The sequence below is a fragment of the Typopeltis vanoorti genome, chromosome 19, assembly GCF_054136105.1.
Source record: "Typopeltis vanoorti isolate ZY-2024b chromosome 19, IOZ_Tvanoo_1.0, whole genome shotgun sequence".
Classification (NCBI taxonomy): Eukaryota; Metazoa; Arthropoda; class Arachnida; order Uropygi; family Thelyphonidae; genus Typopeltis; species Typopeltis vanoorti.
The window spans coordinates 82,648,135-82,672,275 of record NC_143567.1 but is presented as its reverse complement, the minus strand read 5'-3'; the positions used below and the strand labels follow the sequence as shown (position 1 = coordinate 82,672,275).

The 24,141-nt window shown below is 35.7% G+C and overlaps 1 protein-coding gene across 1 annotated transcript in view; it reads right to left on the bottom strand.

The window, feature by feature from the left end:
• The window catches only part of LOC150096301 (folliculin-interacting protein 1-like), a 159,922-nt gene that overhangs the window by 4,625 nt on the left and 131,156 nt on the right, over window positions 1-24,141 (bottom strand). Inside the window, exon 10 of the mRNA XM_090409026.1 lies at window positions 17,786-17,918. Within this exon, the coding sequence (XP_090265152.1) occupies window positions 17,786-17,918 (133 nt within the window). The remainder of the gene's footprint in view (window positions 1-17,785; window positions 17,919-24,141) is intronic.

Below are 24,141 nucleotides of genomic sequence, written 5' to 3'. Positions count from 1 at the left end.
GAACCACCTTTATGCAGTGGAACTATTTTCCCCTCTTTCCACCCGCTCGGGACTAACCCAGACCCGAGACTCAAATTAAACAAAATGGTCAAGGGTACTGACAATTCTTTAGCTGCTTCTCGTACAACACGAGCTGGTATACCATCCAATCCCACAGATGTATTGACATTGAGGTTATGCAATAGACTACTCACCTCCACTTCATTAACCACAATTCCCGTATAATCTACTGGTTTATTCGTTTCTGCAATGTCACCACCTGGATGATATACTTTTGCAAAGTGCTCACTCAGTAACTCAACTATCTCAACTGATTCAGTTACCTCCCTACCATCAGCATTCTTTAAAATCAATCTGCCATGTACATTTTTCCTTTTACTTGCTACATATCTAAAAAACTGTTTAGGATTCTCTTTAGCCTGCATGGCCAATGTTCTTTCGTAATCCTTTTTTGCTTTTCTTACCACACTCGTCACCCTTCTGGCCTGCGCTTTATACCGTTTATGTGCCTGCCGGTCACCCTTCTCCTTAAATTCCCTCCATAGTTGTTTCTTTTTTTGCAACTCAAGCTTAATGGTGTTATTAATCCATTTAACCCCTACTTGATTTATTATTCGGACTCTAGGTATACAGTCAGCCATTGCTTCATGCAAGCACTTCTTAACTACCGCCCATGCACTATCAACTTCTAGTCCTTGCAGTTGTACATGCCATGGCACTGAACCAATCAAACTCCTAAGCATGTCATACTTTCCAGCCCGATAATTCCACATGTACCCTGTCTTAATTGAAAATTCTACACCTTTAGCCACCTCCCAAGTTAAGACCCTATGATCACTCTCACCGATTGGTGGCAATGTGTTCATATTTGTTACAGCCAAATCCTCAGATGTAATTACTAGGTCAAGCACTCTCTGACCCCTAGTATTTTCCATTACATGCTGTCGCAGATAGTTATCCCTTAATAACCGCATAAAATCCAGTTCCTTCCTCCCGTGTGTCCTCTCCTCACTCCAATCAATGCGACCATAGTTGAAATCTCCCATAATAATCACCCTCCTTCCACCCATTTCTTCTATTTGCTTGTGCATACTGTCACCACCATCTTTTCCATCACCTGGTCTATAGCAGCACCCAATTGTATATTTAGTTCTGCTAGCCACAATCTCACACCAAATGGCCTCAAATGTGCTCTTTTCTCTATCCTGCAATTCAACTTCTATTCTCCTTGGCTGGAGCTCATCAGCTATCATCAACAATACTCCTCCCCCCATTTTATTCTCTCTGTTATTCCTGAACACACTATACCCATCACATTCAATCCCACTAGTTATATCATCTACAGTCAGCCATGTTTCACTAATACCTATAACCTGTGGTCTGGAAGTGCCAACCATGGCCAAAAACTCTTCCTTCTTGTTCCTAATACTCCTAGTATTAGTGTAAATGAATTTAAGACCCCCATTAGCCCCAACCCTACCTTGATGCCTTATATTAACTATCCCATTCAGATTTGTTGTCCTTATTTGCTCTGGCATATTATATTCATTCTTACATTCAACTGCCTCCATAAGGACTGTATCTCTACTCCCCCCCCCCCCTAACAAATCTAGTTTCCCTGAATTTGCACATCCACTACATTCAGCAACACTTTCTCAAGTCTTCTTACACCGTAACCATTCAAATGCAAGCCATCCATCTTATATAGATCCTTTCGCCCATCAAACTCACTCCACACATCCATAAATTCCACACCACTCGTCATACATAACCCACGCATAAAGTCATTCGCAATTATAGCCCTCCTTTTAAACATTTCACTGTCATACCGTGGCAAAAGACTCATCATTCTAACTCTCTCACTCTTTTCTTTTGCTACCTCAAACAATTCATTCAGGTCTTCTATCATTTCCATTTTATCTCCTTTCAAATCATTCGTACCTGCCACAACAATCATTTCTTTCACCCTTTCCTTTTGCTCTCTAATAGACGCAGTTACGTCCTTTATGGTCGCACCAGGTTGGTACGATTTTGTCAAATCCTCTACTAACACACCTCGTACTAGCGAGTCTCCATACAGCACTCTATCCTTCATTTTGTTCATGTTCACATTCATACGTCTATTTTTCCTGTCATACCTTTTATTATTGGTTGGTTCATTCAGTCTACTTTTGTTCATGCACTCTAGCTGCTGTTTTGCTCTTTCTATCGCACTATTCAACAACGCGATCTCACTCAATGCATCTATCTCATCTTTTTTGTTCTCTGAGAAACCATTTATACTATCATTCACACTTTCTACATTCACACTCTCACAATTTTCATGTACAACCTTGCCGTTTCTTGTCATATCCCTATTTCCTTCATTCTGAAGGTTGACAAAAATATCACATTATTTAATAGTATAATTTTCGTCTCTGTGTCACAGGCATCTTCAGTACATCAAGCTCAAATTAAACAATAACTGACGATTCCAAAAAGTGCCACCTAAGTAGCTGGTGTAAGATAACTAAAAAAGTCAATAAATAACCTTAAAAAAAAAAAAAAAAAAAAAAAAATCAATACAATAAAAAGTTAGGAAAGATTAGCTGATTTGTAAAGTACTATCTCCCATAAAGGGGATAGACATAAGCCATCGGATCTGTTTAAGTTAGGATAATGAAATAGAGTTTCACATGTTTCTTTATAAAGGCGTTCCATGAGAAACTGACTTTTGTGAAGAACTCTTGTCTTTCTCCAATGAACTCTGTGTCTAGTGAAGATGGCATGTTCTGCAAGTCTGGGCCCATTCCTTTTGTTCTTCAGACGATCTTTTACAGAAAGAACTACAATATATAACTTCTTCCTTTATATCTAATGCTTATAAGAATTGCTTCATTAAAAGAACTTTGAGTAGTTTTAATATGTCTTCCTCTTCAAACAAAGAAGAAATAACACACATTACTATCCCTTATGTACACGGCATCAGTGAATGTATAGCAAAAGTTTTAACACCACTGAATATTTTTGTTGCCTTTTGATCGTTTAGAAAAATCTCCACCTTTCTCACTTCTCCTAAGGACAAACTTCCACATCTTAATCATCCAGGTGTCTACCAGATTCCGTGCTCTTGTGGATTATGTTATTTCGGACAAACGGGAAGATCTGCCTCCATTCGGCTAGAAGAACACCAATCTTATATTGAATACTTGAAACCTGAAAAGTCTGGACTTGCAGAACATGCCATCTTCACTAGACACAGAGTTCATTGGAGAAAGACAAGAGTTCTTCACAAAAGTCAATTTCTCATGGAAAGCCTTTATAAAGAAACATGCAAAACTCTACTTCATTCTCCTAACTTAAACAGATCCGATGGCTTACGTCTATCCTCTTTATGGGAGATGGTACTTTACAAATCAGATAATCTTTCCTAACTTTTTATTGTATTGATTTTTTTTTTTTAAAGGAAATTTATTGACCTTTTTAGTTATCTTACGCCAGCTACTTAGGTGGCGCTTTTTGGAATTGTCAGTTATTGTTTAATTAGAGCTTAATGCACTGAAGATGCCTGTGACACACAGGCGAAAATTATACTATTAAATAATCTTTGTAGGTGAGTTTTTTCTGTTATTAATTTTGTACTGAACTGTCTATACAGGGTGTTCGGGATAAATTTGACAGTTTCGTAAGGAAAAAGAAAATCTTCTTTGTATCTATTAAATTTAATGAATTGACAAAAAAACATTACAGGCAGAGTTAATTACAATACTATCAACAAGATTTACTCAAAATAACCACCATTAGCATCGATCACAGCTTCAATTCTGCTTCGGAACCTCGAACAAGCTGATGCTACAGTCTCCCTGGGAAGGGCCGCAAAAACTGTTTTAATTTTATCCATTAACTGGGCTTTTGTATTACTGGAAGTGCGATTGGTGTCTTTTTCAACTGCGCCCCATACAAAATAATCCATGGGGTTAAGGTCTGGGGAGTTTGGAGGCCAAACATTTGGACTGGTGAAGTCGTAGAAATTTTCAGACAACCATTTTTGACTTTTCCCAGAGGTGTGGCAAGGGGCCGAATCCTGCTGCCATACATACGGCCTACCATTGGCTACCCTTGTTATCCAGGGCTTGACTACAGTTAGCAACTCCACGAACAAAGCCCGAATTCCAATGCCAGGGTTCTTCAACACCTGTTCCTGCAGATTTGCGAGGAATTCTGCTGTACGAACGCAATCAGATCGTCTGCTAGGGATCTTTCTTCTTGCTACATCCTCGTAGTCACCATTGCAAGTCTCTAGTTCATGCCTGATTGTTTTTACTGTATTCAGGGAGCATTGGGCAGCAGTCGTAATATCCTTATTTTGATGGCGGGCACGAATCATCATGATACAAGTTATTCTCTTCCATGATTCAGGTGGGTTCCAGCTATCCATCCTTTCTGACATCTTGTATATGAATGAAGAAGGGTCCAAACTTTTAAATGAAGAGAAGTGTGTGTTAATACATGTAACTTACGGAAAAATATAATTAATTATAAATATGTCAAATTTATCCCGAACACCCTGTAATTTGCTACTGGAGTCTTAGAACCTTCCCTTATACAAAGTAATTATTTTGCCCTCTTTCTACTCCCTTGGAGCTCTACCAGAGCTGAGACTTAAAGAGCCTAGTCAAAGGCGCTGGCAGTTCCCATGCACATTCTTGCAAAATCCTAGCTGATAATCCCATCTAATCCCACAGCTCCATTTACATTGAGATTCTGGAATACCCTAAGAATCCCCAATTCATCCATCCATCTCTGTTCCCACATTAGTGTCTGTCACACAGATTAAAGTAGTAACCTCTCTAGGATGATATACTGTTGTAAAGTGGTCACTCAGTAACTCAACTATTTTATCTGCTTCCACCTCCTGTAACCACTCATTAAGGTTAATCTTCCATAGTCATTCTTCCTCTTACTTGCCACAACGAAAAACTCTGGGATTTCCTTTGGCCTGCTCAGCTAGATTCTTCTCATAATCTGATTTTGCCTTCCTTGCTAGTCATCTTTCTTGCCTAAGCTTTGTATGCTCATGGAATTTGCTGGTCACCTTTCTCTTTATATACCATCCACAGCATTTTCTTCTTCTGCAACACATTCTAAATGATATTACTCATCCATCTAACTCCTATCTGATTAACCCTCCTTACCTTAGGCATACAATTTAATATTGCTTCCTCTAGATGACCCTTAACTATATCCCATGCACCACTAACATCCTTACCCTGCAGTATTTTATGCCATGTTACAGATTTAAGCTTCTTCCTTAGCATGTCATAATCACCTGCCTTTATAGTTCGACAAATACCCCTTCTTGATAGAATTTTCATCATGTTTTACAATCTCTCAAGTCAAGACCACATGGTCACTTTCACCAATTGAAGGCAATGTTGTCAACCTTGGTTATGGATAGTACTTCTGATCCTATGATGAGGTCCAATACTCTTCAGTCTCTAGTCCCCTCCATCACATGTTGCCTGAAATAATTATCTCTTAGTAGGTGTATAAATTGTTATTTCCTTTCTGCCATGTAATCTTTCTTCCTTCCAGTCTACATCTCCATAGTCGAAGTTCCCCATAATAATCACTTGACCTGTACTGATTGTACTAATTTGGCAATGCATGTCTTCCAGATCATCTATGGAGATACCTGGCCTAGCAACAACCAACTGTATAATAATTAAGGGGATACAAATCTCTTGTTGTTCAGCTGCCAGTAAGCAAAATGCTAAGATCGAGAACTATCAATCTATGAGTTTCATATATACTGAAAAACTATTGGCGAATCCAAGTGTAAATGACCACTTGGTAGTACAACACCAAGGCAACTCAAAGCAAAGGTGGAGCAAGCTCCCTCACTATCCTTGATATTTTCTCATAATGTAAAAACACAGCCCCTAGGGGATGTAATACTGTAATTACATTATGAGGAGAGGTCATTACCCAGACCGGTTTCACCCTTTTTTGAGGTCTCATCAGTGAGTAGGTAGACCTGGAAGATAACAAGGTTTAAGTGAAAAGAACTTACATACAAAGAGCTATAAAGAGCTAATAAGCTTCATTTCGGCAACAAAAACATTATTTAAATTAAGGGGATGTTAAATCCCACATTGTTTTAAAACCGAATAAGAAACTCAAAGATTGGAAGGGATTTCCAATCTTTGAGTTTCTTATTCGGTTTTAAAACAATGTGGGATTGAACTTACATACCTTTACTATACAAATGCCATAAAGGTGTGTTTGTATATTATAACATAAATTGAAAGCCAAATGGCTATTTTTCTGGCATCCTTAATAATAATTAAGGGGATACAAATCCCTTGTTGTTCAGCTGCCAGCATCCTTAATAATAATAATAATAATTAAGGGGATACAAATCCCCTGAACAACAAGGGATTTGTATCCCCTTAATTATTATTATTAAGGATGCCAGAAAAATAGCCGTTTGGCTTTCAAACCAACTGTATATTTTGTCTTACTGGCCTTAATCTCAATAGCAAATTGCTTCAAATGTACATCCACCCTCCTGCCTGTCTCCTATTCTTTTTGACTCTCTGCTACCATTATCAGTAGTATTCCCCCACAATCCTATCTTCTCTATCTTCCATGAAAATACTAAATCCTTCACATTCAATCCCTATAACTACATCACATATAATAGACATATAAAACATGAAGTTGTCAATTTGAAAAAAAAAATTATTCTGTAAAATGAATATAAAGAGTCAATTCAAGTACTTGCATAGTTTACTACATTTACAATATACAAAAGCCATTTCAAAAGTTCTGTACACAGTGCCTGCTTCATAAGTAGGATGTGACAATTTCCACTTTTGCATCAATTGTAAGCTATAGCTATGCTAAAAATGTTTCTAGTAAAAACGTTTGTTTTATGAAATAAGACTTCAAAAATTGAGGAAGAATCTGATTCAGGTAGAATAAAGACAATGACAGCATTTGCTCAAAATTGAAACCATATGTGGAAAAATCCAATCAAGATTCACAAAGAATCTACTCCATAGGAAATTATTCACTACCATCAATGAGGTTTCAGCTCATAGTAACATAAGATTTAGCCAGATGTTGGGTAGCAGTAACAAGGTAGAATGGAGATCAGTTAAACAAAAACAATGGAACAGAAAATTAAACACATAATGTAAATATGTGTATATAAGTGTAGAAATATTGTATAGTAATGAGTATATCTATTTGCATAAGAGGAAGTATATGTCTTATGATATTCAGATAGGTAAAAATATTGTAATATTTCAATGTGTAACTTATGTTAAATGGCAAAATAACTGCCCAAAAGATTTCATGGACTCTAGGTGAAAATAGATATTGGGTATGTTATCATGTTGTAAATGAAAAAAGCATGCTATGTACTTACTGTATATATATAAGCCTGGAGAAATTACTTCTTGGTATGAGACTTAATGCAGAGAGTCGGGGAAACTAGATCATCAAGGGAGGAATGGGGAAAATGTGTGTGAAAGTTCAGCTATCGTATACAAACGTGATAAAGATATAAATGCCTTTGAACAAGGTAATGTATGTTGCAAAGGAGTGGAAAAATATGTCTTGGGTTCGGACCTTTTAAGTATGTCTGGGGAGGGAAAAGAGAAAATTCTAGAACAAGACCAAATATACTGCATATCTAATTATAAGAATAGGCTAGGTTGTAATTTATTATGTCTATACACAAATGCCAGGAGCATTAGAAACAAAGGAGTTGAGTTTGTTGCTTTAATGAATACGATGTGGCCTAAGATTGTTGGCATTAGTGAAACCTGGCTATCAGAATCAGATATGGTAAGTGGGGTCGAGTGTAACGGATATACTATTTTTAGGAATGACAGAAGAGATAGGAGTGCTACTAATGATATCAGATGACTTAAGTCCAGTTAGGGTAGAAACATAAGAAAACAATGATGGTAACAATGTCCAATGTAGTGATGAGTTTGAATCTATTTGGTGTAAAGTGAAGGTTAACAGAATGAAATACATGGTGAGGGTGTTGCTACAGACCTGGCAGCTGTTGTAGGGAATGAAGAAAGGCATAGTTAATTTAGCCTTATTGGTACCAAGTGAATGATCATTATGGGTGACTTTAATTTTCCAAACATTGATTGGTTAGAAGAGAAATCTCATGATCAGAAAGAACAGGAATTTATTGAATTGTTGCAAGTAACTTTCTCAAGCAGCATGTGAAAGAAGGAACTCAAGGTCAAAGAGTGTTAGATTTGCTCATAGCATTAGAAGGGATCTCTGTCAAGAATATGGCTATTTTACCACCAATTCATGACAGTGATCACGCTGTTCTTTCTTGGGAAATATCTACTTGTATTGAAGCTCTGATTAAATCAGACTACATGCTGAATTACAAAGCTGGAAATGATCAACTTAGAAGAATACTATCTTTGGTCCCATGGTATCAGTTGCTGAATGGAAAAAATGTCAGCAATGCATGGGAATCTTTGAAAAAGTGCTTGAATGAGGCGGTATCTCAATGTATCCCCCAGTGTTCGAAGAATGAATAGGTTGGGAGCGAAATGGATGTGCAGCCTTATTAAGCTAGCGATCCACAAGAAGATGATGATGTGGAAAGAACATCGTGAGAATAAGAGTGAGAGGAGTTATGAATATATAAAGCTGAGGCTGCACAGGAGATTGTTCAATTAATGAGTTCTTACTTTGCTAAGATATATCAACCAGGTGTATGTAGCATGGTGCTATTACTACGTTGGATGAAGAAGAGTTATAGGTTCATGAAAATGAGATTGAAAAGCTTTTGCATAACCTGGATAAGAATTTGTAAATAGGGACAGATAGGATATCTGCCTGTTTGTTAAAGGAATGTTCAGCTAAATTGGCTAGGCCTTTCACACATTTGTATAACTTGAGTCTCAGCTCAGGAATAATACCACAGGAATGGAAGGAATGTATGACAGTTCCAGGGGAGGCCTCGTTTCAGGGTCACATGACCCTTATATTTCCCTTTTTTTCTTCTCGGCATTTCTCGCCCCTTTCGATGTCCAGCAAACTCTCACTGGTTACTACGTCACGGCGTCCATTCGCTCCCCCGCTTATCGCACGTACGCTGACGTCACATTGTTTACTTGGGGCAAGCCGCTCCCTCGCATTACGACTCCGTAACATTTGGACTTGACTCCCCCCCCAACTGTTGAATTTGTGCTTACATTTTATAATTCTTTTATACATAATTTATAATGCTCTGCTAATGTTTTACACTTTCAATACTGAATTAACCACATTCGTGAATGGCACAAAATATATACTTATTTACCCTTTTCATAACAGCATACTTGATATACATATACATAATACTTATCACTTAGAGGCAATTTACTGTATTTATTTTCTTTTTTTGTTTGGAAAAGCATGTTAGATTGTGATAAGATAGGAGTTCATAAAATTCCACTCTATCACAATCCAACAGCGGTGCAAAAACTGATGTATCTAACTACCGACCTATTAGTATCTCTGGTGTGGTAGTGAATATTTTAGAGAAGCTGGTAAGAACTCGCATACAGAAATGGGTAGACAAGCATTCTATACTTTGCAGGGAACAGCATGGGTTTACTAAAGGAAGGTCATGTTTTAGCAATTTGCTCATATTTTATAACAATGTTATGGCTGGGTTGGATAAAGAGAATGGATACACTATGATAAGGTTGGATTTTTCTAAGGCATTTGATAGGATACAACACAATAGGCTGTTGTGTAAACTGGAAAATAAGGGATTGGAACATAATCTATTGACTTGGATCAGGGGATGGTTGACAGACATATCAAAAAGTGGTATACAGTGGGTGTGAATCTGCCAGATTTAAGGTAACCAGTGGTGTACCTCAGGGTTCAGTCCTTGTGTCATTATTGTTCAATTTATACATTAATGACATCGAGCAGAGTCTATCATCAGATTTGCAATTGTTTGCTGATGATACAAAGATAGGGAGGGCAATCAGGGATGCTACCGATATTCAGCAATTACAAAATGATTTGAATAGACTGGAAATCGGGCAAACGAAAATGGCTGTCAGTTTTATGTTAGTAAGTGTAAAGTTATGCACTTTGGGGCATGATTAGAGTTCCATTGGCATATTATATTAGTGGGGTTATGCTACAAGAAACTGAAGAGTTAAGGGATCTTAGTGTATTAGTGTATAAGAATTTAAAGTTCAAAGGTCACATAGCAAAAGTTGCAAATACAACTCAGAGGATAATTGCTATGTTGAAGCGAACTTTGACATATAAGGATAAGGAAGTAATTCTATCTCTTTATAAGGCTTTAATAAGACCACACTTGGATTATTGTGTGCAGATTTGGTCTTCTGGATTCCAAGGAGATAAAGAAGCTGTGAGAAGGGTGCAACGAAGAGTTACAAAGATTATATCCGGATTATGGGATTTAGATTATGAGCACAGATTGCGAGTATGTGGATTGCAGATTCTGGTTAACAGGAGAAAGAGGGATGATATGATAGACGTCTATAAACTTTTGAATGGGTGTTATAGCATTTCAACTGATGAAATTTTTATATGGAAGGTGGGGAGAGAACACGGGGGAAATCCATGGAAGTTAAATTTATTTGCAGTCCAGAAAGGGGTAAGAGCTAGGTTTTTCTCACAGAGAGCAGTGAGTGAGTGGAATAATTTGCCCTTATGGGTAGTGAGTGCATCTAGTGTAAATGAATTCAAGGATAGGTACGATAGCTGGGTTGGGTAATTTACATTATCTGAGATTTATATTATTATCTGAGACCTTCCTCAATGAGTCCTCGACTCCCTGGAGGTCTCATATAATAATAATATGTAAATAGTCAAACATTGTTACAGCATACACCATTATAACAAATTTACTCATAGAACAAACTAACATAAAATCCCAAGTGAAGACAATAAACACAATTATATTCTGAAGACAATTCATTACAGCAAATGACCCCTTATAATAAACAAATTCAGTGGTCCCTATGAGATTGGCATACTGATAACCATCTGTATACTGAAAACCTGTAAATGTATTTTGCTAAATAAATGTTTGCTTGTAGAACTTTTACAATGACCAAAAATTAAAAATAAAAATTTTAAACTGCTCAAAAATTCTTTATTTTCTCTTGTAAGCAACTGCCTTCAAGTAGTCTACCATCATGCTAGTGCGGTTGGCCCTCTCTTCCTCTACAGCAAACAATGTTTTAACAAACTTACTTTGTAATGAATTATAGAGTCCTGATCAAAGTCCATAGGCACAATCTTGTTCTAAGCAAATTCATTATATCAAATTATCACTGTCAGAAACTATTTCTGCAGTCCTTAAGAGTTTGCTTTAGGAAAAAAAAACTTGTATTATACATTTTCTCTGAGATCCTTATTCCACTACTGTGATATTTTAGTAGCATGAATAGCAAGGTGAATAACACACTGTTAGTCACTAAGTGCACAAGGTTTTTAAGAAAGAAGTACAAATAAAATGAAGTGACAGTATGGCAGATTTGGAAGATTGAAAGAGTAAGATATAGTAGATGTCTTCTTAATGTGATATCACTTACCATGGCATCTATATCTGCAATTTTTCTTTTGGAATGCATTAAAACAAAATCACGATCAAATCTAAATGACTATGATTTTCTAAGGCACAGCCCCCCCACCCCTCGGTGAAATAAGGATAATTTCATACTGCCTGTTAATGACAAATAGGTATATGAGAACAAAGAACTGAACCTGCATGATGTCACACCATAAAATGAATATTAAACAGAAATGTGCACACAATGTATTTTCACACACACACCAATTTTTCAGTCACTTCTTATGTCCATTTATGTATAAGCTAAGAGAGTTGATTTTCTTTCCAATTAGTCAGAGAGAAAGAATCAATCTTTATTGCGCCACAGCAAAAAAGAGGTGCAATAAAACATTATGGTCACAAGCTGTACACGACACTGTCAACAGGTTACACACAAAGTACAAATAGACATGCAGAAAACTCCAAGTGGTTAAGCTAAGGGGAAAGCTTACTGCTTCTTGAAAAGAAACTACTGAAGTGGTCTGTAGGTAGATGTGAAAAGGATATAGATGTGTTGACAGAAATTAGAAGAGAATAAAACATTCTATTCTAGAGTATAACTAGATGCATTGTGAGATTTCAGAACATTCGAAAACAATTAATTTTTATTCTTAAAAGCAAGTTTTTGTAATTCATGGTAATTTTTTTAGAATTGGTGAACTGTTTACCTATTTATAATGCTGGTGAATCAGTTTCATACAAAAACAAAACTAGTTAATCATACAGTTATACAGATTGAACGTGAAACCTTGCATAATTGATCCAGCTGAAATAGGTGAACGCGTAGCTGATATTGCACATAAATCTAATATGTTATGGTGAAATGTAAAAGATATTATCATCAATAAGGATAAATACTATGAGATTGCAAAGAATGAGCATAGTTAAACTAAGAGAGGTAATTTTACTGCTTTCTTGTATAATGAAACCTGTGGAGTATCCATAACTACAGAATAACACACATGCCATAGTAAAAATAAATTATATAAATATTTCGTCTTGCATATTATAAGATATCAACAATACAAATAGCAAATAACAATACTGAATAAGAAAACATGTTGTAGGATTCCAATTTAATGCATGTGCTCTACATGTCATACACCATAAGTGCTATTCTACAGAAATTAATAAATGAAAAGAGTATGTTGAAGTGGTTTGCAGAGGGAAAGCATATTTTTTTCATAGTCAGATGTGAAAAAGATAGTGCTGACAGAAATGACATGTGAGAAACCATAGATCATATTTTCTGATCAGAAAACCAGAATATCCAAGCTGTATATTCAAATTTAAAGCAGGTTATATGTAATTTGAGCATTTTAAGAATAAAACTGGGATCAAAACTAACTATGCGATATAGGCAGCATTGGAAGATAAAGATGCAGCTAACAAATTTGTGGTAAATTTTGAAGAACTTGACCATGGTTATTCACCTTTCCAAGTACAGTGGTATCTCGCTAATCCGAACTAATAAAAACCGTGCTCGTTCGGATTAGCGAAAAGTTCGGATTATCGAATTTTTCCCCAAGAGACAACAATAACTAGACAAAAATAATCAGATTCTAATGGTACATCAATTTAATTCTGTAAATAAATGAAGTAACTGATAGAAAAAAAAGCTACTGTTGTAATGTAAAACTTAAAAAATAATACAATACACAAGTTTATTTCAGTAAAATATTTAGTTTGCATGTACCTGTGTTGTTGAGGATTCTGATTTAATAAAATTGCATAGTTCAGTACATAACTTAATTTGTGTAAAAAATATCACTTTCTTGTACACAACACACAAAAAAGAAGTTTTTTTATTTCTTTGTAAAAAAAGTCACTGATTTTCTTTTGCTTCTTGGAAGCTAAATTTTTTTTTCGAATGCTGCTCCTTGGAGCTGCATTAGCAATAAAATTTTGTGGAATAGCGTGTCATTCTACTTAGCCCATTCTATAGACGTATTAAAACTGTCAACTGCCTCTTCATGTTTTACTTTTTTTCTTCGAGTTCTTTATCATCACCATCATCTTTTAATTCGTTCTGAAGCGTCATATCTATAATTTCAGCATCTGATTTGATTTCGAATTCACTTTCGGTTCTACCTGTAATCCATTCCGTGACATCTGTTTGTTTAATTTCAACATCTGGATTTATATTTTTAACCAAATTATGCAAGTTTTGAATTTCCTCTTTTTGTGTATCACCGTAGTTATCTTGGTAATTCTAGAAGGCCACAGTTTTTTACTTGACGCTTGAATTGCTTCAGGTTTGACGGCTTCCCAAGCAGTAGCAACCAAGAATGCTACATTCTTCAAACTTATATTTTTTATTGATGTGGTAAAGTCATAATTTTGGGAAATTACATTTAAAAGAAGTTCGGATTACTGGAGGGTTTGGACTAAAGAGGTTCGGATTACTGGAGGGTTTGGACTAAAGAGGTTTGGATTAGCGAGATACCACTGTATTCAACTTCAACAAAACAAAAGGACCATGGAATCAAAAGATCATTTAATGTTAATGGTGATCAATTCCCTCAGAAGACTTCAAAATGAAGCCATTTCTTATTTAGCAATTCCAAGAAACCAAAAGAATTGAAGATTAGATTAATTATTGATTACCAGTAATTTTTAAGAATGACAACAAAATGAAACTGAAGTGACATAGCTTTGAGCAAATTTTGGCCTTGAGGATTGGAAGATATGGAGGAACCCTTAACTTCAATTGAAAGGTATAGTGTGACTAGTGACTTTTCAAGTTTTGTTTTGGAATTATTTTATACCAGCAGCAGTGGAGTGATATCTTCAGATTAATTAAAAGAAGACTTTTCTTCTTCACCTTCTTCTAATCTATGCTTTTATAGGTGTAGAAAACATACGTTCATTCATCAATTTAAACACAAATAAGTAAGAAGAATGGAATCTACCATTATCAGCAAAGCTATGGATGGAGTTATTAGTCAGTGATAGGAAAAAGAGAAATAGGAGAAAGAAAACAGTCCTAGGCAATCCAGCATTGATGGAGAAGTCCAAAAAAAGGCGCCATCACTACTATGACAAAAATTAACTGCCCAACACAGATGATGGAAAGACAAAGTAAAGGACTGCAATTTATAGAGTAGGACCCAATGCTAGACTCAATCAAATGTTTTGGAAATGTCAAAAGCAATGGCATGGGTTTTTCCAAACCTTTCCATGGTACATATCTAAAGGTAGATGATGTAAGCTGGATCTAGTATAGATTCAGGGTTACAGAATTTATTCTGGTAGTAATTGATTATTTGGTAGGCTTGCACATAGCAAAGTTGGCTGCTATGACCTAACTATTATTTCAGAGAGGACTAAAGTGATGGCAATAGGTTTATAGTTTTATCTCTCTCCCTTTCTTTTTGCAATGGGAATATACATACTTGCTTCCATGCTGTTGGATAGATGTCAGACGAATATAAACAAGTGTAAGGACAATGCAGAATGGTTTTAATTTAAAGTGACACTTTTATTACAAATAGGAAGAATAGCAGTTATCAATAGCAGAAGACTTGATATATCTGGGTTATATAAGATTCTATTAATGTATTTTTCACAAAAGACCACAGGAGGCATGCAATGCACTGTTTCTTTTTTTTTTTGGTAATTTGTTTTGGTCAATTATGCAAGAGTTGGAGAAGAAGAAGAAAAACTAGAAGTCTATCTTTAGGTGAGGTTACACCACTGCCTTATGAATATGTATGTGTGTGTGTGTGTGCAGGTAGTACTTGAAGTTGACTCCCTGTGCTTCCATCTCATGTTGACCCAGGATGGTCCAATTTGTCAACAATTTTCCAAACAGATGGCCTGCAACATAGCAAGCTATCACAATACCTCTTTCAAACTCTGTCAGTTGTTCTTGTCGCAGCCATTTCACCCAGACACAGTTGCACTGACTTGGGAGCATCATATTCCTCAATTTATACTAGCTACAAACACGTGACTCATATACACCCCAAAGTGGTGTTCAGGTTACTATGACAGCACTACATTATTAAGTTTACATTATTATTAATATCCTATCAACAATTTTCCTATTCACCCATTCTGTTCAAGTGGCTATACCAATTTCTCTCTTATTCCATATAAATTTATTCAGCTGGCTACCTACTATATACCAGCAGTGCTTATTCTGTTGTCTATTTCCAGATTTAATTTGCCATCTTCACTAAAAACTGTGCCTAAATAGTTGATGTATTTTACTTTTTCTATGGAATCCCATTCAGAATGCAGCTGAAGTTTTCTATGTTCCTGCTTATTTTCACAGTTTTGGTCTTTTTTATTGTTGATTTTCATGCCAAATTTGTTATAGTTCAAATTTGGAGAATCCTGGAGGCTTGCACAAGATGTGTTTAGGAGTACTTTCTTTCATAACGTATACATATGATGAATAACAGTGAAGATAACGTGTACTGTTGTCTTACCCCTGATTTTACATCAAACTATCTTTTTATATTTCCTTCAAATCTAATTGCTGACTGACAACTTAAATATAGACTATGTATTGATCTGTATAATGTTCCATTCACCTCATATAATTGAAGTACTTTGAAAAGCTTTTCTCTGGGCACCTTGTCATATGCCTTTTCCAGATCTACAACACCTAAGTACTGAGCCTTGTGATATTCCCATGATATCTCAACTATTTGTCTTAAAGCTCTGATCCTGACAACCTCTATTTGGTATGAACTCAGCTTGTTCTTCTCCAAGTTTCTCTTCCACCATCCTTCTCAACCTCTTTTCAAGTATTCTTGCATAAATCTTGCCAGAGACACTTAGTAGAGAAATTCCTCTGTAATTCTCACATTCAGCTTTATTCTCTATTTTATAGATGGATGAGAGCTCTACTTATACTATGAGAGCTCTATTCCAATCATCAGGAATTCAATTTTCTGATAAGGCCCTCTGAAATATGAAGTGTAGCCAACAAAACTTTTATTCCTCCTTACTTAAGCATTTCTGGTTGAATATCATCTACTCCAACTGCCTTTCCACATTTCAAGTTTTTACATCTTTTTCTACCCCAAGTATTGATATGTACTCTTCTTTGCATTCCTCATGAAAATTTTCTGGTAGAGTTCTATCAATGCTTGGTTCGTTTAAGTCTGTCAAAGTAATTACTCCAGACATCTAGGATATCCTTATCTTCAGTTTTCATACCACCTTTATCATCTCTGATTCATTTTACAGTACTCTTGCCTCCATTTCTATGCTTCTTCAATAGCTTCCAGAACATTTTGCCACCTTCATGATTATTATTTTCCATACTCTTACCAAAGTCTTCCATGACTTAACTACTTTTACTCATAGCTGAGCTCTCTTACATTTTTCTCTGTATTCCTTTAGGACATCTGCTGACTTATTATTGCTAGGAGCTTTTGGTATGCTTCCTTCTTTTCCAGGATTGCTTCTTTAACTTTTTCTGCCCACCATGGTGTTATTTATTGTTCTTTTTAACAGTGTGTGCATGCGTGTGTGTATATAAAGCACCCATAATACAACTTTAGAAAGAATACCTCAATGACTACAACAAAGAAAAATGTTTCAAGTACAGGATAAACATCCATTAATATTACCTATGTCATGAATCTGAATAGTATCTTTCACTGACTATACATTTTAGTTAGTTCTGTAAAGATTCTTAATGGTTGTTTATATTTCCTACCTTTTTTTTTTTGGGGGGGGGGGGTAATGAATTGTGATGACATCAATAAGAAGAATGGCTTTCTGTGACACAGAGCTTCACAATTGGTACATGTGCTTGCTCCTCTGAATTGTTACCCTATTTGTTCTTATATATGGATTAATGATTTTGCATGCTAAGATTATTTTTCTCCTAAACATTTCTTGGTTATCTGTATTTCATTTTTATTTACAATGAAATGTTTTGTTGGTAATAATTAAATTTCCCTTCCTTACATTTGCTGATATCTTCTTTCTGAATCATGTATCTACTTCTATCATTTGCACATCAGCTGACATTTTCTACAAGAGCCAACATGATTTCTCAGTGGTAACTAAGAAATTTTCATTTTACTATAAAGCTATGAACCAGCTTTTATATTTATTTAGAAAACAAGAAATATTAATATATGAACATTTTGCTGCAATAACAACATTAAACAGCCAGATTTAAACAACATTCCAAGAATAACTTACAAATTCTGATGACATCTGTAAGTGGCACATGCGCAAAATGGAATCAAAAATGCTGAATACTAATGGTGACATTGTAACTATCTTGGACTCACTTTTATTTTCTCCCCAGCTACTGAACACTGACTTCACTTTCCTTTAATTAAAAAATAAATAAATAAAATAAAAAATAAAAACAGGTGGAATTATTCACAAATATGAAAACCATCTATTTAACTACCATTTGAAGGAAATAAATTATTTATGTATCCAAATGTTATTTAAGGTTTTTTAATTTCAATGGACACTTGCAATCATGTATCTGTGATGTAAAACAACCATGGACAGTATAGTGGTTAAAGCAATTGTAAATACGCAACATATTATGCAAGAGAAATAATAGCATTCAAGTTATTAAAGGAAACTTTCAGTTATTCTTGAATGAACCAAGTAGCCTTTATTAGAAAATATAATCATAGATAGCAGCATATTATTATTATTAAGCTGGAATACATTTTTAATATATGAGAAAATTCTCAACTATTAATGCCATTACAGTTAATTTACAGAAGCTGTATGTAAATATAAATTTCAATCTTTGGATCTGAGGAGAAAAGGTTCTGTAGAAATGATTTACAAGTTCAGTTACCTCAAAGGAAGGCAAACTGCATGCACTGTGTAGAAATTTTATTGAAATTCTGCCAACTAAACACTTATAACAAAATTAATACTGTTATTTATCTGTCTGGGGGTTCCCCCCCCCACTGTTCCTCTATAGTCCCTTAGAATAGGGTTGAGTCCTTCTAATAAGGGATTAATGTATCTTATGACTGTAGATTCATGCATGTGTGTGTGTGTGTTCATGGGTCGGTTTGCCTGTTCTGAGGGACGAAAAACCCAACCACTGTATGAGACTGGCTAACTTACCTTTAGTTGAAAGAGACTAGATAAAGATTCCTCATGCCATGGACAGGAATCAAATCCAGGTCTTTCTGACTAAAGGGCTTCGTCTATATCAACTGAGCTATAGATCTGGTTTGATAATCCAGTGGTTGGGTTTTCCAATAAGCAAGTTCTTATTGGAAAACCCAACAGGCTTCCAATAAGCAAGTTCTTATACCACGTGATGAAATTCATCACCATCGTAAGGCATTAACACTCATGCCAGTATGACTTGATGTCAGAGCTGCAGGCTAGGTGTACTATCTACTTGGTCAACTAGGTTGGCTGAAGTCCCATTGTCTAGGAATTTCTAGCATTTTGGATACTTCAGTTGCCTATCATAAGATATTGCAGCGAACTATTGCATTCTTCCAGTTACACCAATTGACGCTTTTAGTTAGTTGCAAAGAGGAAGTAACATACTACTGATATGGCATGTGCAATTTCATTATGCACACCTCACTACAGTAGCCAAAAATCTGCTGTTTAAGTCACATATAATGAACAAAATTAATCTCAATGTACATGGAATGCTTTTTTTTTTTTTTTTTTTCCTCCCTGAAATACTGGTGTATTTCCACCTGACAACATGAGTTTTCACTAAATGTTTGCAATTTTGCAAGGCTGCTGATGAGAAAATTAATGCTAAACACTTTTGACAGAATAAATGCAGTAATAATGGATATTTATTATTCTTCCTTTAAATAAATACAATTAGTTTTATTGGCAGAACTTACAGCAACTGATGTCATGTGTAGGCAGAAGGTTAAGAAAAAAGGAGTCTATTGATGTTCTTTTTTGAGAACTGAAAATTGTAATTTATGGAATTATTTCTTGGAAACATTGTTCCAGAGAACAAACTTAAAAGGAATGGATTGGGGCAGCAGCTTCAGCATGTTAACAGTTGAACTGCAAATGGATTGTTGGGCAGCTACTGCTTATATTATTGTAGGTTGAGCAGAAATGGAGAAATTATGGATACCAGTGCTAATGAGTGGCCATGGAAGCAGCTGTAGAAAAGACACAATGTGGAAACCAACTGTGAGATCAATTAGTCAAAGTGCCCTCTTATGGACAGCATCATGGATTTTGAGAGAGAGAGAGAGAGTAGTTTGGTATGCTACCCAAAATGTTAGAGCAATATTTATTCTATGGTTGGAGAGATTTGGAATTTGTACAGTTAATAAATGAGTAAGTGAAAAGTAGCATCTTGAATGAATGAAAGATGCAAAGTTTATTGGATGCTGGAGATGCAGCCCAGAAAGGAAGATAAGGGGTCTTGAGTGCTGAGCAAAGGTGGTGGGAGAAAGAACTAAGATATTTTTGTGAGAAAAAAAAACAGACAAAGTTGTATTTAAAAGCAATAATGATTGGGTTGTGATCATTACATTGAAGAAGGATGATATATGAAAATCAGTGTTTAGGACAATGATGGAAGAGATCGGGATGCTTTGGGCACGAAAAGGTTTGTCACATGAGTAAAAAGAATGGAGTTTATTATCATCAGCAAAACCACAGAGTGGAATTGAGGTCAGTGAGAAAAGATCATTCTATGTATATCAGGAAGGATGTGGGTAATATAACATAACCTTGTAGAAAAACTCTTGTATTAGTAGAGAAATCTGAAGATAAGCACCATCATTAAAGGCAAAAACAACCCATCAGGAAACCACTGAACCCAATTCCAAACATGGAAAGATAATATGGAAATTTAGTGAGAAGCTCTCTGTAACATATCCTATTCAAATGCTTGAAAATGTCAAGCATAACAGCACATATTTCTCCAAACTTATCCATGATATGTATCCAGAAGTGGATGATGCAAGCAAAATCCATATTGGTGGTCAATGATTAATATTAGTTGGCAGTTCTCCAGATAATGAAGTTGAGTGATGATGACCTTTCCCATTACTTCAAAGAGTGCCAAGATGAGGGTAAGAGATTGGTGGCAGACACTGATAGCTTTCTCTTTTCTTTTGAATCAGCTGAATATGGGGTAGCTTGCTTTCATACCATTTGGTGAAGACAGTGTAGAGATTTATGGTAAAAAGACAGGTATTAATTAAGGAGCACATCTTTTAAATACCACTGAGTAGATACCATCAAAGCCAGAAACATTTTTGACATCTAAATTATTCAATATTCTTTTGATGTCTTTCTGGCAAGAGACATGTATGCAAGTCTTCAGCCAGAAAGAAGGGAAACATTCATGCATTTTTCCTGGCATAGCTGGAGGCAATATGTCTAGTTCATTTATGCAGAAGTTGGAAGAGAAAAATGATGATAGGAGGTCAGTTTTATCTAAGTGTTGTTAGAACAGTACTATCTGGGTTAAAGAGAGAAAGGTAGAATCACAGATTGGCAGAAATTGTGCCAAATGGTTTTTACAAAGAATGAAATGAAATTAAAGACACCAACAAATTATATTCTTGGTTTAATCCTTTATCCAAGTGTAAGCAAACAAAGTTTGCACATGAAGTATCTTCATAAGTGGGCTACTTGCATATAGAGGCTAATGACTTCGGATCAATTGCCTTAGTATCCTGTAATGCAAAGCGCACACACTCCCTTTCAGATGTGTATAATTTAAACATTATAGGAAGGGCCACTATCTGTCTAGACCTTTACTGAGGTCTCATTAGGGGAATATATGACTTCTGCATTGCTTGACCATTGGTATCACGTCTGGATCTGGCTCCCACTGATGAGACCTCAATAAAGATTGAAACCGATCTGGGCAGTGGCCCTACATGTCCAAAAGGGAGTGTGCTCTGCATTATGGAATATACTATGGGATATAATATGAAGTTATTAGCTTCTATATACAAGTATACCAGTCATGAAGATACTTCACTTGCAAACTGTTTTCTTACACTCGGATAAAGGATTAAACCAAGAAATAATTTTTTCGCATCTTTAATTTATAGTATAAACAAGTGAAAAACTTTCAACATCCACCCCTGATCCAGAATGAAAAGAAGCAAAGGTCTGATTGCAAGAGGCAAGTTTTCAACATTTAATTCTCTCAGAGTCAGACTTGGATTTGTTACTGGTTATTTTGTAATTAGTAATGCAGGCTTCAGTGGATGCCGAAGAATGAAGTTGTTTTGTCTCAAGTACACTTATGATTTTTCTTGGAATGCCTTAGAATATATCTTGTTAATGTATGCTTGAATACTGGGTAGGAATTTTCAATGGAATGAAGGTTCTCACTCCCACATGGGGTAGTTTGACCATGGAAAGAAGAAAGAGAAGTCCTAGAAGTCTTTCTCTTAGTGGCCCTTGAAAATCAAGTTTCAAGGGGCACAAGTTTTTCAAGTTAAAGAGGGCACAACGATTTTCAGAATTAGGGAAGCAGTGGACAGCATATGAACGACACATAATGGAATAAGGAAACCTTAAGTCAGTGAAGTTCAAAAAGAAAAGGGTCAAGGTTGGGCATCTTTTGTATATTAGACTATACAAAAGCATGTGTGTCACTCTTGGCAGAGGGATTCATGCAAAGTGTGGTTTGAACAGCTGAGGTGGAATGTGGTTATTGTAGTTATAATTTGGTGGTATGTCTGTAGGTGGTGATGCATATCTTTATGCTGCAAATAATAGTGAAGTACACATACCAGCCACCGAATTAGAAACCTTTATGCAGCTGTACATAAACATCACACTTACACAGCATATATGCAAAGTACTGGTCATATGGGTCACCACACATCTTCTAGGCAACTATTTAAGAATGCTGCTGCTCAGTAATTGTTAATAGCTTGATCACAATGGGAAAAACAAAGGATCTTTCAGAGTTTGATAAAGGGCTTATTTATAGGTGTCCATATTGCTGCAGCCATGATTTTGGAAACAGCAGAGCTGACTGGTTTCTCAAATTGTGAGATATCCCAGGTATTTAATCAGCGGAAAAATAACTCACATTGTATGTCTAAGAAGTGTAATTGTGGTCCTAAGACACTCTGTCAGGAATAAGATAGCCATCATCTGAGAAGGCTTATACAGACAAACAGAACTCTGTGCAGAAATTGACCGAAGCATTTAATGAAGGCTGTTCCGTATCTTACTGAACTATATACATAGAATTGAAGAGGATCGGCATTTGCAGTTGAATGCCTATACAGAACTGATTTCTGCGAAGTCTCTAATTCAGTGACAGGTATGTGTAGATGAAACAGTCCTTAAACTTTTAAAATATAAAAATCAAAAATGTTCTTAAAGTGTCTAATTACCTAAATGAAATATTTTCAGCTAGGTAACATTTACAGTTTCTATTACAATTGTATATCACTTCCACATGAGAGGCTGCAAGGCATATAGCAAATAAATGCAGGATGTGGGTTAATTACAATAAAATATATCTTATTTGAAACTCATCAAATGAAGAGCCTGTCACTGTTCAGATATCTGTTTTGCTGTAATTATCAGGAATTCTGTAAGATGAGTCAGTTTCATGGGATGATGTGATCTTTAAACAAGGCATGTTGTGTCAATCCACTTTCTTTTTGCTCGTGGTATTCATCTTGTCAGTCCAAAATACTAGTTACCACATCAACAGGAGATACTTTCAACATCTAGAAAGGAGAAAGCATTTTGGTAGGTTTTAATATGCCTCAGGTGGATTGACTAGTAGAATGTAAAACTGTTTTCCCTTTCCAAGCATTTATAATATCCTCTCTTTATGTAGAAGCCAGCATTTTGGACTGAATGGATGAATACCATGGACAAAAAGAAGGTGGATTAGTAAAGCATGCCTTGTATAAAGATCACATCAGATGAAAGTGACTTGTCTTACAGAATTCTAATAATTATATTAGAACTGCTCACTTGATTTTAAGCAAATTTTCTTGCACTGCATTATCTTTCTATCAGCTCAAAGCATTATTATTGAAGATACAAAAACAACTCTTACAACTCTACCCATCAGGCATATGAATATGGATGCGGGATATGGTGTGCATATAAACTGGCTTAGGTTAAAATTCATTCTTTTTAAGGAATCTGGATTTTTTTTTTTTAATTATCCATTTTATTTGAATAATGTAAACCAAATGTGCTATTCATATCATTCAACAATAAAATGCAGATACCAAAAAAGATAGTGATTGCCCTAAGGAAAAAATTGCTCTACTCTGGATGCAGAAGTTTCGAAAATTCCTAGTTTCAGAGTAAGATAGTATTGTGAAGTGGCACACAAGTATTTGCACTTGTGTGCCACTTCACAATACTATCTTATCTCGGGTTTATGGCCAACTGAACACAAGAGGATGACCATCTAACTGCCTTGCAAAATTAAACCCTGAATTTATTTTTAAATTCAAGGGTGAATACTGTTAAGAAATTTTGACATTACTTTATCTTCCTCTCTCCAAAAGAACCAATCACAGAACAATGCCAAAAGGAGTGGAACTCTCACATCCAGCATTAAGCATGTGGTT